The sequence below is a fragment of the Adiantum capillus-veneris genome, chromosome 7 (assembly GCF_014529385.1).
Source record: "Adiantum capillus-veneris isolate H3 chromosome 7, ASM1452938v2, whole genome shotgun sequence".
Lineage (NCBI taxonomy): Eukaryota > Viridiplantae > Streptophyta > Polypodiopsida > Polypodiales > Pteridaceae > Adiantum > Adiantum capillus-veneris.
Window position 1 is genome coordinate 25,447,619 of NC_140937.1, and position 19,392 is coordinate 25,467,010.

The following is a 19,392-nucleotide window of genomic DNA, read 5'->3' on the forward strand; positions in this document are numbered from 1 at the left end:
ATTTCTCTCAATTGCGTAGAAATCAGCACATCCACCACCGTAGAAAATAAAGCACAAAAGCAATGCCAAAAATCTACCGCTGTTCTGCCCTTCTGCCGGAAATCTCGCCGCAATTCACGGGGGTCCGTACAGCTGCCACGTGTCAACTTGCCAGGTCAGCAAAATTCTGATTTCTGCAGTTAGGGTTAGGTTTAGGGTTTTCCTGCAGAGGGTGAGTGTGTATAGCGGGCAACCACGTCATCACTTTGTGACATACCCCCCTCTTGAAAGCATTGTAATCGCCCTCGATTACACCTGCAAAACAGAAAGAGGCCATAAACCGTCTTAGCATACACTGACAATTAGTATCTACGTACTAGGAACACACATCTAGCACATGTACCAATGGACAGTCACATCACACGACATCACAAGACAACACTAGACATCACAGGACATCACATGACATTCAACATTCATTCGGATCTTAGACCATGATTTATCGGCAATGTAGCTAGCAGTCGCATCTAGATCCAGTCGTGACCTCATAGATGTCCGATCGACTAACCCATATTGCAACCATGTCTATTCGAGATCATTTAGACCAAAATGCTACAGTCATTTCGTCTATCAGTTCCTGCACTTAAAAACAAGTCAAGAACAAATCCGTTTCATAATCCGGAATTCCATTTCATAAAGTCACAGCAGAATACTGTCAGCGCTCAGTATCTTTGAAGCTCAAAGAGACATCAGTGACTCTAGTATACAACAAATCAAGGCATCTGTTGACAAAGGAGCGGAGTAACTCCCCTCTTGTGCATCCCACTGCACCAGATCTGCGGCCAAGTTGAATTCTGGGTTCCATTTGGAGTAGACTATGCTAAACCAAAAGCTTCAAGGTAAAGTTTCAAAATCTGAGGAGTATCTGCTAGGTCCTCCTCCTCCATCTACTTCGCATCCAATGCAGGATAGTTCTTGAACTTAACCAAGAACCGCCTTCTTACTTTACCCTTATTCTTTGTGTCCTTATGTGCCAAAATCTGTTCAGGAACAAGGATCTCCTCGTTTTCTTCCACTTCGGGTTGCTCATCGGGCTCCCCACCATTAGGCACATCACCTTTGAAAGGTTTCAAGAGACTCACATGAAATGCATTGTGAATCCTCCAAGTGTCAGGCAGTTTCAGTCGGAAGGAGACATCATTGATCTTTTCAGATATCTGGAAAGGTCCATAGTATCACATACTAAGCTTTGGAAAAAGCCTCTCCTTTCCCTTTTTCTTTCTCAGGCGTGCCTTCTCAAAACATAAGAGCACCCAATCATCCTCCTTCAATTTCAAATCGGGACCATGGCGATCCGCTGCCTTATTCTGTCGTTCTTGAGATTTCTGCAAAGCCTCGCAGACTTTGGCAAAAGCCGTATCTAAGTCGCACGTGTATTCATACGCTTCAAAAATCTTATCTTTCGTGCTTAGGAAGGGTGGAACCTTTGCAGCACCTTCAACAATCTCAAATGACACCTTCCACGTCAAAGAGTGTATCGTGTTATTGTAGGCAAATTCCACCAAAGGTAGATACTTTTCCCATTGAGTCTTCTGCTCAGAGATGTAAGACTTCAATAAATCTAAAACCACTGAATTGGCAATCTCAAATTGCCCGTCAGTCTGTAGGTGGAAAGATGACGAGGACTGCAACCGCATGCCAATGTTCTCCCAAATTGACTTCCAAAACAAACTCGTAAATATGGGGTCCCTGTCTCGTAGACAATCGTCTCAGGCATGCCATGTAATCTGAAAATTTGGGCCACAAACAGTCTCGCTAAGTGATCCGGCTTGACTGTTTTCTTCACTAGAATGAAATGAGCCTGCTTGCTAAATCTGTCAATAACAGTCCAGATACCATCGTGACCACTCTGTGTTCGAATCCATTGCAATACTTTCCCATAAGCGGGTGGGTATGGGCAAAGGCTATAACAATCCCTGTGCTTTATGCTTGTCAAACTTGACCTTCTGGCATACCAAGCAACTGCGCACAAACTCTTCCACATCTTTCTTGAGTCTCCGTCAAAAGAAGTATCTCTCTACCCCTTTCATGGTGGTAGTAATGCCGCGATGACCCGTAAAAGGCGGACAGTGGGATTCAATCATAACCTTTTCCCTCAACGGCTGTGTAACGCACAACATGGTTTTCCTCATCAAGTAGCCATCTCGAATGGAATATCCCGCTACTGTGTCCCCATCCTGTATCCGTGTGTTTGTCTGCAAAATCTGGATCTGTGGCATACTGGTCGACCATATCCTCGAAGCTCCTATGATGTATCGCGGAAATAGCCAGAACCAACGGCTTCCAAGACAAAGCATCTACCACCAAATTCTTCTATCCCTGTACATGGACAATCTGGAAGTGAAACTGTGACAAGATGTTCACCCACCGCATTTGCTTTTCCGATAGATGCTTCTGTGACAAGAAGTAGCGCAAACTCTGATGGTCTGTAAAGACAGTAAAGTCCACTCCGAGCAGGTAATGCCGCCACTGAGTAAGAGCATGGATAACCGCCAAAAGCTCTTTCTCATAAATCTATGCTGTCAATTCCGGCCTTGAGAACAATCGGCTCTCGTAAGCAATGACATGGCCTTCTTGCATTGAGACCACACCCAGACTACGACCACAAGCATCACAATATACTTCAAATGACTTCTGCAAGTCCGGCAAAGTCAAAATTGGTCCCATAGTCAATCTCTCTTTCAAAGTCTGAAAGGCGGTCACCTCTGGTGGGTCCCCACGAGAAAGAAACTCCTTTCTTTGTCAAAACATGCAAAGGGGAAGCAACCTCTACAAACTTTCGAATGAACCGCCTATAGTACGAACACAATCCCAAGAAGCTTCTAACTTCATGGACATTCTTCAAATCGGGCCAATCACCGATAGTCTCTATCTTGGCCGGATCCATCTGCACTCCTGCTGATGAGACAATGTGTCCCAAAAAGTGTATCTCTGGTAGGAAAATTTCACTTTTCTTTGCATTAATCACTAACTTGTGAGCTCGTAATGCCTGAAAGACTTGAAGCAGATGATCTCTATGTTCTGCCTCATTCTTGGAGAAAACAATGATATCGTCAAAGAAAGTGCCAACAAATAGCCTGTACTCTCGAAAAATCATGTCCATCATCCGGTTAAATGTCGCACGAGCATTGGTTAAGCCAAAAGGCATCACCAAAAACTCAAATAACCCAAAAGTTGTCTGAAAGGCTGTCTTGTAGACATCTCCCGACGCGATTCTGATCTGATGATATCCACTCTTCAAATCAATCCTGCTAAAACACGAGGATCCTTGTAATCTGTCGAGTACATCAACGATCCTAGGAATCGGAAATCTGTTCTTGATGGTGATTTTGTAGAGAGCTCTATAATCGATGCACATTCTCCAAGATCCGTCTTTCTTCAAAACCAACAACACTGGAGAGCAATACGGTGAAGTACTAGGCTGGACCAGACCCTTTTCCAAGAGGTCTCTCACTTGGTTCATAATCTCTTCGTTCTGTGCTCGGCTCACACGGTAAGGTGGCCGGTTCGGTGGTGTGCTTCCAAGAATCAGATCAATGGTATGATCTTCAGGACGAGCAGGTGGTAACTCGCCTAGCAGGCCCTCTGAGAAGCAATCGGCATGAGAGTGGAGAAAATCTTGGCGTTCTTTATCAAGTTCAGACATATTTGTCCTATTTTAATCATTCAACTCTTTCATAAAGATCGAGTAAACAAACAGACTGGATTTCATTAATTTAGAAATGGCCGAAGCCGATACAATAGGGACAGACTCGCCCTTAAGTTTAATATCAAGTACAATGGTTCTGCCCTTCTCTGTAGTCAATGTCACTTTCCTCACCCGATAGTCGACCACGGCGTTGTTCTTATGGTACCAAGGAATTCCCAAGAGGACATCACAACCTTCCAAAGGCATTATGTAAAAATCCTCGTGCCCCAAATACCCCTGACAATGCAACCGAAGTTTGCCAATGACAGGTGTAATGGCTACATCCCTGCCGGGTGCCGCTAGAACTGCCTCTGCAAGTGCCGCTAAAACCCGTTTCGCATGACTCATCAACTCCTGAAATAGAAGCTGACTTCTGTTCCAAGCAGTGATCTCGAATCTCTGTAGGTAGACCCAAGGTAAACTGCTCAATCTGTTCTTTGAAATAGATCTTCTTAAATGAAGAGGCGGGTAGAAAAGAGCTCCAAAATCTCTTGCAATAAGCGTCCACTGTATCTTTCTTAGTCATCCAAAGATGGTTCCAAGCAGTTCGTATATCACGTTCATACTCTCGAGTCAACCAAGAAGAAATAAAAAGCCTCTTGAATTTCAGCCATTTAATTGGCGCAGTCTTGCTTAATAGAAGCGTGGACTACCAAGTTTGAGCATTCCCCTTAGAGTAAGAGGCAGCCCTCCGAATCTTAGAGTGCTCTGAGTATCGTCCTCCCGCGAAAGCAATGTCAAACTGTTGTACAAAGACAAAGCCTTCGAAGCATCTCTATATCCCGAAAACGTGTCAAATTTAATTGACTGTCCACTTTCTTTAAACTCTCAGATTTTCTTGCTTTTGTCTTCCAGAAAGTCATACTGGTTGGCTTTGTAAAAATTCTTCTTCTTTGCATGAAAGTTGTTGTCATCAGAGTCTGAACTGTCAGTAGACGAGTCCTCTGTAGATTTGTCGCTCACGGGGCAAGATTTAGACTTCTTTGCCTTTTTCTTGCCCTTTCCGAAGGGTTGTTTCTTGCTTCGCTTTTTGCCTTTTCTGTCTTCTTCGCTCGAATCAGATGAGCTAGAAGAACTGTCAGAAGAAGAAGAAGAAGAAGAAGAGCTGGGTACTCCTTCAAATCGAACACGCTTCTTCTGTTTCTTTGCCTTTTGAAATATCGACTGGCAACCCAAATAACCCGGGAAGTCAGTGCCTTTCTTCTGCTTTTTGCCGTGCTTTTTAGCTTTGTTTTGTGCATCAAAAAGCTGAGCAATCCATGCATTAACCACCTCTTCTGATTCCTTCTTTGAATACTTCTTGTGAGCAGAACGTTTCTTGAGAGCGGGTTTTGAGGGTGGTGTTGTGGTTTTCTGCCACTGCTCGTGCACTTCCTGGAAAGAAGTCTCGCTCATATATTTTGCGAATTTTGGGTCCTTCGCAAAATTGAGCATTGTCTTTGTTGCATCACCGATCAATTGACGACGCTCCATCTCTCGACACTAAGCCTGAGTAGGCCGAGGTGGGCCATACTCCTTGCCGGAATCTTCGTTGTGATCCCTTCACGCATCTCTGGATGCAGAGGGAGTCGACTGATCTTTGCCTGAAGCCATAGGTGCCGCAGAAAAAAAAATTGGGATCGGATTTCCTATAGAAGAGAAATCGGCCGTGCTCTCATACCACTGTAATAGACTTGGACACTCCAAGTCAAGAATCTACCGTGACAGCACCAAATCACCACTTCAAAACAATTTACAGTTCACAATTTTCAACACTTGGCCCGGCGGAGTTCCGTGCCTAGAGATACTGGCCCCAAAGACTGGCGCCCCTTTCGGTATTTCTTTTTATATTAATTTGAGTTCAAAGTACAAGAGTGCGGGCAGGCGCTCACACTCAGACTCTGCGTCCAGATGGTCTGAGTTGTGAGAGGCCAGCCCGTTAATTTAAAGGTTACATGGGATGCCAAAAGCAAAGCCAAAAAGCTGAAAATTAAAAGCCTAAAAGCTTTCTAAAAATAAAGCAAGGGTTTTTCTCTCTCTTTCTCTCTTGCTTGATAAATTAAAGCAAGAGGCTTTTCTCTAGCAAATAAAGCAAAGGCTTTCTCTCAATTGCATAGAAATCAGCACATCCACCAGCCTAGAAAATAAAGCACAAAAGCAATGCCAAAAATCTGCCGTTGTTCTGTCCTTCTACCGGAAATCTCGCCACAATTTGCGGGGGTCCGTACAACTGCCACGTGTCAACTCGCCACATCATCAAAATTCTGATTTCTGCAGTTAGGGTTAGGGTTAGGGTTTTTCCTACAGAGGGTGAGTGTGTATAGCGGGCAGCCACGTCATCACTTTGTGACACGCCAACAATTCCAGGAATCCTGCGAAGAACGCTTCGCCGGCCCACTCTGATGTGTGGGTCGTGCGATACTTGAACTTCATGAAGGTCTGCAATGCTTGCTTCTATGGGCCACGTCAAAAGCGACACAAAGTGATATGTGGCTACTTCAATGCTCCAACTTCAGCTATGGTTTTGCGTCTACCTTCTTCAAGAATCTCCAAGGAGGAAAATTCCTGAAACCACTTCCAACACAAAATCATGAACATACTCATTCCATGTAGAGTGACTGGAAAAATACTATTCTTCCTAAAAGACTGTGCATGCAATGTAGATGAACAAAGTGACGGAGTGCCAAGCCGTTCACCAAACACACGCAAAAAATGGGGTCGAAACTTGACTTTCTGATCTAAATCTATGAACTATGGTAAATCACAATGGAAATGTCAATGCTTGATGGTCAATTTTTCTTGTGCTCGTTCTGAGACTGTGTCATGCCAAGGAAGAGACATGGAATGTGAATTCCTTGAATGCAAACATTTCTTCTTTTCGATAGTAATCCGTGTACATCCGTGCTCATTCATGAGTGAATCATGTGCATCTTACAATACGGTATGCCTGTGGAAAGGGAACACACATAGACGATGACGAAAATCACTCAAACAATGCTTACTAACTAATCATGCGAACACACAATACTTTTTGAGTGGGTTCTTTGGACCTCAACTCGAGAGCCAAGATCGGTCCTTTGTGACTGATCGAATCTGCAATGAGGTTAGCTTTATTGGAAAAACCATCATCCTTGTGAACAATCACATCTTTATCATGCAAATCATCATCCTTGTGAATAATCACATCGGTATGCAAAACATGTGTGTCGTGCTTTGAAGAAGAGACAAACTTAGAGAGTCTCCTTCTCCTTTTTCTTTTCAAGCTTCGCCTGCACATTAGAAATGAGAGGTAAAGAATGAACAACTTCCTCACCACGAATGATGACGCGAGAGTCACTTTTGGCATTTAGAGTGAGAGTATTGTTCGCCCCATCAATGAGAGGGTTATGCTCACAAAACCATCTAATGCCCAAAATCATATCACATCCTGAAAGAGGAGAAACTACAAATTTTCTGCGCAAGGACGCTTGTTGAACAGTGAATAACACATCAAGGCACTCTCGTGTAATGCAAGAGTCCATACTATACCGGGAGCGAAGCCCAACACCTTAAGAGGAGATGTCTTGCGAACCTCCAAGCGGGCTCTTTCGACAAGAGAGTCACCTCACATCATGCATACTACCAGAATCAAACAAGACCACGATGTGTTGACCATTCACATAACCATAACACTTCATGAGAGACTCATCAATGAGAGGATCATGAGAAACTTGGGACACACGAGTGTTCTCATTTATGGCATTAACAGAGGATGTGGGTTCTGTGGGTTCTTTAGGTTCGTTGGATGGGTTTTTAGGACGTGCTCTTTATATGATCCTTGACGTGACATTGATAACAACGACCTTCCTTAGAATAAATGACTTGTTCTTCTGCCGTTATGTAACCTCCTATGATTCCTTGTGCAACTTTTTCACCTCGGGTGAGCTTAGGTTTAGCAAGTGTGTTAGCTTTACCTTTAGATTCATTTTGAGTGTTCTTTTCCGAAGGATTAGAAAAAGATTGGCTAGTAGAATTACCGTTCTTACCGTTCTTACCTTTCTGTGGGTTTTGAGGAGTCTGAGAGGTACTTTGAGAAAACTTATTCTCCTTGGGCTTTCCATTATTGTGCTTCATCTCCTGTGTAAGAGCAATCACTACCGCCTTGTTGAGGTCTATTGGATCGAGTACTTCGACATCATACTTGATGTACTCATCCAATCCATTAAGGAATGCCTCTTTGCGCTCACCATCCGATTTGCGTAATTGGGTGCCGAGGTGCAAAACACGATTAGAGAAAGACATAACTGGCATAACATTTTGCTTGAGACTGCGCCAATCGTCTTTCAACCGTGCTAGATATTGAGGTGCATAAACCACGCCTTGAGCTTGTCTTGGAAGTCGGCCCAATTGAAAGAAAGGGGCGCGCCTTCTTTGGCATCCTCTAGGTGCGCGGTCAACTGTGCCTCTTGCCATGCGCGGTATCAATTAATGGCATCACCGACAAGGTACATGGCTGTTGTCAAAACCTTGCTATTTCATGTCTTCTTAGTTGTCACAAAGTAAGCATTAAATTGATGCAACCAAGAGTGAATAATAGTAGCATCCATCTTACCGTCATACTTACTGAACGTCAACTTCTGAGTGACGGGGTTGTTTGGAGTCCCAATCTCTGCTTGTGCTACTTGATGAACTACCAACATCTTTAACCGGCTCGAGCTTCGAGGTGAGTACTTGTAGGACCAACTCTTGCATGCGTCGGTCTCTCTACGCCTCACGCTCTAACTCCAAGGCCGTTCGTCTCTCTTCGGCCGCCTAGCGCGCTTGCTCGCGCTCACGCTCCAAGGCTAACCGTCTTTCTTCGCGCTCGCGATCCAATTCTGCCTTTCTTTCTTCGCGCTCGCGATCCAAGGCGGTGCGTTGCACTTCTTGTTGTAATATCATGTCCATCATCGTCTTGACCAAAGCCTCCATAAGATTTGGTACAACCCTTGGCGTAGATCGGGAAGAGGGAGGGTCGAAAAAACAACCTGGTGGGGAAAATTCTTCTTCGCCACCTCCATGCTCATCACCTCCACGCAAAGTATCCAGTCCGCTTCGGGTGATGACCATACACTGAGATCTTGGGTACTTAAGTTCGCGAGGAACTTGGGTTCTTGAGGTTCTTGGGTTCTTGAGGTTCTTGACTTCTTGAGGTTCTTGAGTTCTTTAGCTTGCAACCTATGTTAGAGAAGGCTTTTCTCTTACCAGAGCTTGACTCTTCCCTGCGGCGGCACATCCCTTGGCGGCCTTGCGCTCACACCAAGGTTGCTCTTTCCCACCTCACGCAGATTGGCCGGCGGCTAAGTGCACGGTCCGCTCTCAATGAGTGAAAAGAGGCACAAGGGGAGGCCGGACAAGCCCTTCTTTCTTGGGTTACTTGTCACTCTTCAAAACCACAATTAGGAATCGACACGCCCAAGTGAACTTGGGTTACGTGCGACCGCAACAAGCAAAAAAAAAAATGTGGTTCTTTCCTTGAGTGATACAAAACACAGCCAAAGCTCTGATACCAATGTAAGGTGCAGCGGAACTGAATGTTGAACCTTGCTCAAGATGAGTGCTCCAAACTGTGCTCAAGGGTTTCTTTTACTTACCGAAGGAAGAGCCTTCCGTTCCTTTAATGAGAGAGTGCAAATGATCACAAACAAAGTGAATAACACTGTGAATGAAGGTGCTGAGAGAGAGAGAGAGAGAGAGAGAGAGAGAGAGAGAAGAATACGACACCAGACTATTGTCAAAACCGCCTCCAAGGGCCCCCCTCTCTATGGCGAGAGAGGTCTATGCTATTGATTGCAACAATGGTCTAAATGCAATGGACTTGCCAACGATGTCAACGACAATGATGATGACGACGAGACGGCCTGAAAATTGAAAACGCTAGGGACTGAACCTAAAAATCTGCGAACTGCTGAATTCTAACACTGTGTCGGCGAGGATGGCGATGGCGACGACATGACAACGATGCGTTGAAAACGCAGATGCTGAAATCTGTGAACAGGGGCTGAAACTGAAAACGCTGGCTGATCTAACCGTGCGGCAAGGATATGCTATGGGTAGGTGAGATTTGCGAGGTTTGGGGCTGATCTTACAAAGTCTAAGTGCTGAAATCTGGAAACGCTGATGCAATGGCTGATCTGACGCCGAGAAATTGCAAAACACTAGAGCAATCTGCAGGTTGCAAAAACGCCAGGGCTGATCTGGTACTGCTGATGAAAAACGCCAGGCTGAATCTGCTAAGCAAAACACTAGGCTGATTTTGCTAATGAAAAACGCCAGGGGATCTGTTGGCTAAAAATGCTAGGGAGTTCTGCCGGTCTTGCTGAGAAGGTGCACTGCAAGTTGTAGGACTTCTGCTGCCTCTTCATGGTTGTTGTCACAAACAGCTGATGTGTCAAGTCATCCAACCTTCAGATCTCGGCCAAGGGGCCTAAACCATAAGTAAAGAAGCAAAAGAAGTTCCCACCAACTTATAGGACCCGTCTGATGGGGCCCAAGTGACCTAAAGAGATTAAATAAAGCGGGACCTCCCCACACCCACAACGTGGAGAATGATGACGTGGCAGCAGATGTACGGAATCCCACAATTTTCGCTGAGATGCTGACATGGCAGCTTGTACGGACAGATGCAACTGTACAGATTTCCGCAAAACATTTTGGTTGTTTTTTGGACCAGAAGCTTTTGAGTTTGACTGCTTTTCATGTAAACTGCTTTTAGAGGCCAAGAGCCTTTAAATATGACCCATGGGCTCTCACTCTGGCAGTCTGTCCGCAAGAGATGCAGAGGAAGCAATATAAAGAAATAACGAAAGGGTGCCAAGGTTTGGGGCCAGTGCTCTCTTGAGGTGGAATTCTGCCACTCCCCGTCTCGCATCGTGCATCTCTTTCTGTTCAGTTGTTATTTGAAGTCCTTAAAGTTGTTCAGTCTGTTCTTTTCTGTTGGCACGTGATACCCGTCTCGTGACAGTTGTACTCCTTGAGCATATAGAGTCATTTCGACTAGAGATAGAGCTTCATCCCCTCCTTATACATATACATGTACTCACCCCACCTCTGATGAGATTATCGTAGCTACCTCTGGCAGTTTTCATCAATTTGTATTTTCAGCACTTCTATCCTTTTTGGGATATCCAAGTTGTACTCCTTGAGCATATAGAGTCATTTCGACTAGAGATAGAGCTTCATCCCCTCCTTATACATATACATGTACTCACCCCACCTCTGATGAGATTATCGTAGCTACCTCTAGCAGTTTTCATCAATTTGTATTTTCAGCACTTTTATCCTTTTTGAGATATCCAAGTTGTACTCCTTGAGCATATAGAGTCATTTCGACTAGAGATCTCTAGAGCTTCATCCCCTCCTTATACATATACATGTACTCACCCCACCTCTGATGAGATTATCGTAGCTACCTCTAGCAGTTTTCATCAATTTGTATTTTCAGCACTTTTATCCTTTTTGGGATATCCAAAGGACACACACATGTACATGGTTTTGTCTCATAGCCGACTTTGGCCTGTAGAAGACGTTAATAAAGCTTTCTTTCTTTCTTTCTTTCTCTCTCTGACATGGTATCGGATGTATAGGGCCTCTTCGGGCGGACCTTCGTGCTAGCGCTTCTCATCTCCCTCACAGATCGACCATTTTTTGCTGGTGTTTTTCAAATGGCTGCGTTTTTCTCCTCTAGGGTAGAGTTTTTAAGTATACTTTAACGCTAGCAGCCAAGCAATTGTTTGTCGTTTTTGCCTTGTAAGGGGGAGGGGGGATTTAAAGCACATCATTGTCGTCGACATCGCCGGCAAGTCCATTGCATCTATACCATTGTATCAGATTTGTGCAATCAATAGCATAGACCTCTCTCGCCATAGAGAGTGGGGCTCTTGGAGGAGGGTTTGACAACATTCTGGTGTCGGTATTCTTTTCTCTCTCTCTCAGTCTCAGAACCTTCATTCACAGTGTCATTCACTTTGTTTGTGATCATTTGCACTCTCTCACTAAAGGAACGGAAGGCTCTCCCTTCCGTAAGTAAAAGGAACCCTAAGCATAGTTCGGAGCACTCATCTTGAGCAAAGTTCAACATTCGCTTTCGTTGCACCTTACATTGGTATCAAAGCTTTGGCAGTGTCTTGTATCACTCAAGCAAACAACCACATAAATTTTTTTTTGCCTGTTGCGGTCGCACATAACCCAAGTCCACTTGGGCATATCGATTCCTAATTGTGTTTTTGAAGAGTGACAGGTAACCCAAAAAAGAAGGGCTTGTCCGGCCTCCCTTTGTGCCTCTTTTCACTCACTGAGAGCGGAGCGTGCACTTAGCGAGGCCAATCGACGTGAGGTGGGAAAAAGGAACCTTGGTGTGAGCGTAAGGCCGCCAAGAACTCAAGAACCTCAAGAACCACAAGAACCTGCCGTTGGCAGAGAGTTTCACCCGTAGGAGTCAAAGCAAGCAACCACGAGATGGTTGGGTCGATCGGCACTGAAATCCGACTAGTAAAGAAGTGGCTAGGCTCAATTAAAGTCATTTAGGCCCCTCGCCACGACTTCATAAGTTGGTGGATACACAGAATTAAACCACAAGGAGCAAACTGGACACATGGCAGTAGGAGAGCAACCTGCAGGTCAACTCTCAAGTTCCAGAAGTCCCTTCCAAGAGGGGCGCCCATTTTTTAGTGTGGGCTGATTTTGGACTTCATTGTGAACACAGTGTGTGTGTGAGTAGTGGGTGCAAGTGATTACAGCTTTGATGGAAAGCTGGCCTTCTCCCTTGCTTTTTGTGGCACAATGATTCCGCTCTCGCACACCTCTCTCCCCCTTTGAATACAGAAACGTGATGCCCCGCTCGAGGGATTTACATCTGTATGTACAATTGTGTGGGCTCATGTGCAATTGCCGAGGCACGAGCCTCTTGCACAGGTATTGGATTAGTTAGTTGCTAATCCCCCGCAAGTACAGGTGAATTCGAAGAGATTTCAAGGGAGAAATCTCATCCGATTCAAAGGGCAAGTAGCCCTACACGTGCGAGAGCTCGAGGGCTTGCTACGGATGTGACCGGCACATGAATCGGAGCGCAAAACAGAAAATTACAGCTTGCTGTAATTTTTTGCAGATTTAGTGTTTTGGCCAGTTTTGATGCCAACAAGTCCTAGGAGCTCCGGGGAAGCTAGCGAATCACCGAACATGTGTTTTGGTGCAAATTGAAGGCCAAAAACAGAGATTTCAGCGTGCTATAATTTCTTGCCAAGTTTTGTAAAGTGCTCAATGTGCGTGGAAAGTCACTGTTTACTTGGGATTTTGTCCGTGGAGACTTCCTCCAACCCCAACTATACTTGCGATGCAAGAGTCTAGTCAGATGCAGGGGAAGGAAGCCAGGATCCTCATATGATCACTACTCTCTTAGGTGTTACAAGGAAATTTTTTCCTATGGCACAGAGAACACTTATGGCAGAGATAGCATTTGATCGTTTGGTGCTAACTCTCAGCAAAGAGGCTTATGCTATGGGTGTTTGGGCAAACATAAATTCAAAGATTGCCCTAAGAAATCGAGAATGGCAGTCAACATGACGTTAAATCCTCTTAGTGAGGAAGATGAGGAGGAAGAAAAAGAGTTACTTAGTAGTGACTTCAATTCTCCTAAAAGAATTTTGGCAGTGTTTGTCGCAAAGAAAGTGGCAAAGTGTGCCAAATGTATTCTTGTCTCTGAGTGCATAGAATTCCTAGATACTGCACTTATTATCAAGAATGGATCTGTAGAAGGAAAGCAAGTGTAACGGAAGGGCGCCACGTGCCAATGGAAAAGAACAAATTGAACAGACTTTAGATGCTTCAAAAAAACAAAACTGAAAGAGATGCACGGCACACAAGACACGGAGTGGCGGAGTTCCACCCCAAGAGAGCACTGTCCCCAAACCCTAGCACCCCTTTCGGTATTTCTTTATATTGCTTCAACTCAGTACAACGCCGGCACCACTGCTCTGCATCTCCACGCGGAAGCATGGCAGAGAGTAAGTCCTTGGCACATATTTAAAGACTCCTTGGCAATGAAAAGCAGTTTACATGAAAAGCATATGATCCTAAAAGCATCTGGTCTCCAAAAGGTGCCATCGCAAATTCAGAAATTCCATACAACTGCCACATCAGCAGCCAGCAACGCAATTCGCGGAAGTCCGTATAGTCTGCCACGTCATCAGCCAATGCAATGTCCAGGTCGTCTATAGAATTGCCACGTCATCAATTTTTACGCAAGGGGCTCAGTGTGTGTGTGTGAGAGAGAATCCTGCTTTATTTTTAATTATTTGAGCCCCATACACTGCAAAGCAAATATATACAAGATAACCTCAGAAGCACGCATCAAGTGAGCACAATTAACTGAGCTTTGCAGAATGAGTCACCCACATGCAAAATTATGTGTAAACATACACTTTCGGAAGGAGTTCAAGCATATTCACGCATTCCCAATGCAATTTGCGGAGCATAACATCATCTTCCTCAAAGTGCAAACCGCAAGCATATGGAAGCATCAAGCATATGGTGACAACTTGCATTCTCAAGCACTGAAACAATGCAATTTGCATGCCAAAAGAGTCAAAAAGGCGTATTTGGTACCCCAAAGTTTTCAGATTTTCGCTTGTCCTTGTCAGGACTGAAACTTGTTCAATTCAATCCGGTTCGGGTCCCTTTTGCCCTCCCTCTCGGCTTCCTGCTGCTCCCTCGCAAGGACTCTCCCTCTCTCTCGCTCATTTTTTTCCTGCTCGTCTCCTCCCGAATGTTCCCAATCATTGGCATGCTCATTACTCTCCACCCAACCATTTTGACCTCCCTTAGGATTTGTCATAGGCCCCATTCCTATTGGACTTCTCAGGACTTGGCCGTTCAAACACCCCTCCCCTTGGAGATCTCACAAATAAAGCAAATACATAGCAATTTTAAGTCACATTCTTAACTAGCAAAGGTTAAATTTATCTTAAGGTAACATACCTGGTCTATGCGATGCCAAGCAAGTTTTTGGGCTGGTGATTTGCAAGAAAGGATTGCTCTTCCATCAATAATAGTTTTTGCAATAACTTCAGCAACAAGAATGGAACCTATGCCAACTATCCCAGTATGAGAGAAACTATTGGAAGCAAGTTCACCCCTTACTAGCAGACTTTCCCCAAAAGGCATTCTCAAACTATCTTTGCCAGAAGTGTCAAAGAACCCATTGCCAGCATGCTGAACTAGCGGTTGCAACTCCCTTAAAGGCATAAGTGCAGACAGCTTGGCTCCTATTTCTAAATCCACTTTCTGATCGTTAATAAAGGTGACTGCCCCCACGACAAGATCTCCCTCTCGGGGCACATAGAATTGTGATGTGGGAAATGTCTCCTTGAAGCTATCAAGTGTTTGTGCAGAGGTGAGGTACTCCCTTCCTGGATCAACTGGAGCCACAACACGCATCTTTGACAATTTTGCATTCTCCTGTAATATAGCTTCACTTGGTGTGTAATTATATCCTGTTTGCCTTAAGTTTCCCTTGATCTGGTGTTGAGCGGCTGTATGAGGCACAGCTATGTCATCAGGTGATCCTGGGGCTATGTCAACAGCAGCACTAGTCCTTCTTTTTGAGTGCATGCCAGATTGAAAGTTGTCCTTAACTGGCGCTTCCTCAACAGCCCCATTAGTGAGAAAAGTTTGAGTCCTCCTTTTTAAGTCCTCCAAGCTTCTGCTCTCTGCATGCTGCTCTTGTGGAACGCTATGAACAGATGAAGATCCACCAATGTCTTGAGACTCGTTCCTCGACACGATGGTGGGAGACAGCAAATGCAGGGAGTTTTGAGCTCTCAAATTTCTGCCATGAGCAGAGGCCTTCTCATGTCTGGTGAACTGTGATGAATTAGAAGGTTGCTCTGTCAATTTTCTGATACCTTTATTGGAGGAGAATGGAACATTTTCATCGGCATTTGTTTTTACAAGACCAGACACATTGATAGGTTCACTGTCATTGATGATTTCCTGCAAATCCGGAACATCATTGATGTCCTCACCACTACCCTGTCCTGCGGACTCTGGCTGTTGAGGCTTTTCTTCAGCAGTCTCTGCCATGAGCAAACTGCCAGAAGGATATGAACGTTTTTTGGTATTCTCTCCGCCCTCTTTCACCTTTTTTGCATTCAGAGAATCCAACAACTGAAGCAAGCTATTGGCAGGCTTCTCCTCTTTAGTGATGTAATCCACCCCAATAGCCTCGCCATAATAATCTTCAAAGGGGATACCGAACGGGACGCGGGGAGGAGGTGGAGGTTCATAGTTGGCCATGGAGTTAGAAGCATAGATTTCAAAATCGAGTTCGTTGGGTCCATTCTCTTCTAGGGGAGGGTAGCAAGGTACAACAGGGGGGGCAGCACGATTATTCTCCCGATAGCGTATGTCAAGAATGTCCGGCATGAATTCAACATTGCTTACCTTGATGCCCACATCTACAAGGGTGTCGACGCGGCCTGGTATCTTCATGATTGAAACAACCAGAACAGATAGGCTTCTCAAACACTTACAGGCAAGCTTTCCATACCCAGATGGCCGGATGGACAACCCTCTTGAGAGCTGTGGAGACGATAGTGATGAAGGTGTGAGGTTACACCCAGGCTTTGTCTGGTGCAAGCACCCACGACACGACTCTTCCTCGCAGACATACGGTAATCGCCCCACGGTACTGCTCGTAGCCATCTTTACCACCACTGCTGCTTCCTTGGTGGCGGCATTTACACCATCTTCAAACGTATCATTTTATCTTGTTTGCAGTGTTTAATATATGAATATGTAGTATGTACTATCATGATATGGCGGAAGGGGGAGCCTTTTACACTTGTAGCAATCTGCGACTTGAAGGCTAAAGAACAAAACTAAAAAAAAACCTCTATGCACGTGATAAAGAGGGAGAGAGGGGGAGAGAGAGAGGCCGCCGAAGGCGGCTGGCCGTACTAGTTATCTATATGTACCCTCCTGCGTTTTCGACAGGGTATATGAACTAGATACCCGCTAATAAAACGATTTCCAAAACTTGTAACACACACCTAGTTGCATGTAGTGATATAGCCGTGGTGCTTATCAAATTGTGTACACATTTTTTAAGCTTTCTTTTAGGTTTTTTACGCTATTTTTTAAGCTTCCTAGTAAAAATAGATTATCTTTCTCCCTCTGTCGTTCAAAGGAGCTCTCTCTCTCTCTCTCTCTCTCTCTCTCTCTCTCTCTCCTCTGCTCTGTTGATCAACGCACTCTCTCTCTCTCTCTCTCTCTCTCTCTCTCTCTCTCTCTCTCTAACAGCAGGCAGTGCCGTCATTTGCAAAATTAGTGTCGGCCTTGTTATTGGCACTGCTGGAGGCATATGCTAATGCATCGATTTAATTTTTTGTGGACAAATGTGGCACAAGATGTTGGGATGCTTTTGGGAATTACTTTTTATGGGAGTTCAAAGGAGGAGAAATTCGACGCATGCTATGCTTCCAAAGTTTAATGTCGAGAGTGTGAGGGAGATATTCTTCTCTCTCTCTCTCTCTCTCTCTCTCTCTCTCTCTCTCTCTCTCTCTCTCTCCCCCCCCCCCCCCCCCCCCCCGCGGCAATGCACTCGTCTACTTGACATCTTGTTATCATTGAGTTGGAAAGCAAAATTTCAAAGAAGTGTGGTGCACATAAGTGGGTATGCGTGTCCTATTCCCGTGAAATAACCCAAAAAAATGCCTTTCTAGATTTTGTTGCCTACACATGTTTATACACTTAGTTTATTCCTATGGATATTTTAGGTAGGAAACTCTCTTGAGTATCTTCTTTAATTTCGACCATTAAATTGGTATCGATCTACACCTAGCTACGGACCAATCAATTCAACTAAGGGAAACAATTTGGTAAGTGAAGAGAGACTCTATCTACCACATGGTGCATAGCCCTCAAGGGTTTCGGGACTCACATCAACCATGTATGGCAAGAAAACTAGTTCACCATATGTTTCTTTCTAGGATCTAGGCAAAAAATTTGGGTAAGTGAAGGCAAGCTACTATTCACAGATGCCCCTAGTCCAAAAGGATTTTGGGAGCTCACATCAACCATGTGTGGCAAGATAACAAGGTAGGCATATGTGTTGGGATTCAGGCCAACTGGCTAGACATCCCACTTACTACTAACCCATCTACTAACTTAACCATATATACACTTATTCTTTAATACAACAGAATAAGGAGCTGCAAAACAGGATAACGTTGTTGTGTGCTCCACCCAAAGCAGGTCTCTCTCTCTCTCTCTCTCTCTCTCTCTCTCTCTCTCTCTCTCTCTCTCTCTCTCTCTCTCTCTCTCTCTCTCTCTCTCTCTCTCTCGCATTTGCACTCGCACACGCTTCCCGCGGCACCCTTCAACTGGTATCAGAGCAGGGTTTGTGCTTGCCGTTTTCGCGTCCGCGCGCGCGCTTTCAAAAGTGCAAACAGGTTTCCCTCTTCAGCATCAGCAAATTCAACGTCCCGAGAGCGTTTCCAGCAGGTGTCTTGCAGTTTTACCCCCCTTTCGAAGCTGTTCGTACAGTCGAAAGCTTCATTCGAGCTACGCTTTTTTCAACTCCACTTTTGCTACAGGTGTAGGTTGTTTAGATACTATTTTGGGATGGCATATAGCCGTTTTATGGCTATTATGTGCTATTGAGATAGTGTTTATGGGCTGATTAGGAGTACTTTTTGGCATCGACATTTTCTTGGGTTTTTCAGGCATCCATCTCCTCACAGGTTCTTGCATACATACAGGACATCCACGTTTCTTCCAGTTTGCAGTGTTTAGCATCAGCACAAATTTCAGCGGGAGTATTTGATGCACATATGCATTGTTTTGGCACTTTTGATAGTGCTCGAGCTCTTTTGAGAGCGGTTTTACTCCCCGCAGGGATTTGTTTATTGCTTGCACATTTCTTACAGGTTTTACTCCCCGCAGGACATCCACGTTTCTTACAGGTTGCAGTGTTTAGCATCAGCACAGATTTCAGCGAGAGTATTTGATGCACATATGCATTGTTTTGGCACTTTTGATAGTGCTTGAGCTCTTTTGAGAGCGTTTTTACTCCCCGCAGGGATTTGCTTATTGCTTGCACATTTTGTTTGGCGCCTGTTTGAGCGCGTATACTGCACCTTGCAATATTGTTGACAGTGGATGTACGTTGAGTTGCGGAAACTGCTATATGTACCTTTTGTGGAGCCGATTTGGCTTGTTTCTGGTAGTCCCGACCGTTTCTGAGACTCGGTTCGGAGGCCCTTTCTGAGACTAGGCTGGTTTCTTGTCTGCATAACCTTTTGTGAGGGTCGATAGCGTGAGGTTTTCTTGAGCTGGGGGATTCTTGAATGTTGAGATCCTTTCGGTGATACAGGTTGCTGGAGTACCCCTTTTTCATGGCCTTGCCATAGGACATGTATAGAGAGGGCTAGGTGCATTTGACGCCGTGTTGGCAGTCTTGGGTTAACTTTTTTATGCATAGTTAGTGGTTGATGTACCTGTCTTATGCTCTGAGAGCATTGAGTTATTGATCTCTTGTGACAGTTTTGGATTGAGATTCTGTTAGTTTTTTCGGGGAAACTCTACCGAATTTTTTCCAAAAATACCAGTGTTTATCGCCATATTATCTTTAGCTTGCAGCCATGTCATCTAGTGGTGAAAAGGATATTTAC

At 44.8% G+C, this 19,392-nt stretch overlaps 1 protein-coding gene across 1 annotated transcript in view; it reads right to left on the reverse strand.

Annotated features, from left to right (window-relative positions):
• Window positions 1–16,495, reverse strand: part of LOC147453579 (uncharacterized) — an 88,641-nt gene extending 72,146 nt beyond the window's left edge. Inside the window, exon 1 of the mRNA XM_086515739.1 lies at window positions 14,699–16,495. Within this exon, the coding sequence (XP_086371865.1) occupies window positions 14,699–16,423 (1,725 nt within the window). The 5' untranslated portion in view covers window positions 16,424–16,495. The remainder of the gene's footprint in view (window positions 1–14,698) is intronic.
• Between the last annotated feature and the right edge of the window lie 2,897 nt (window positions 16,496–19,392).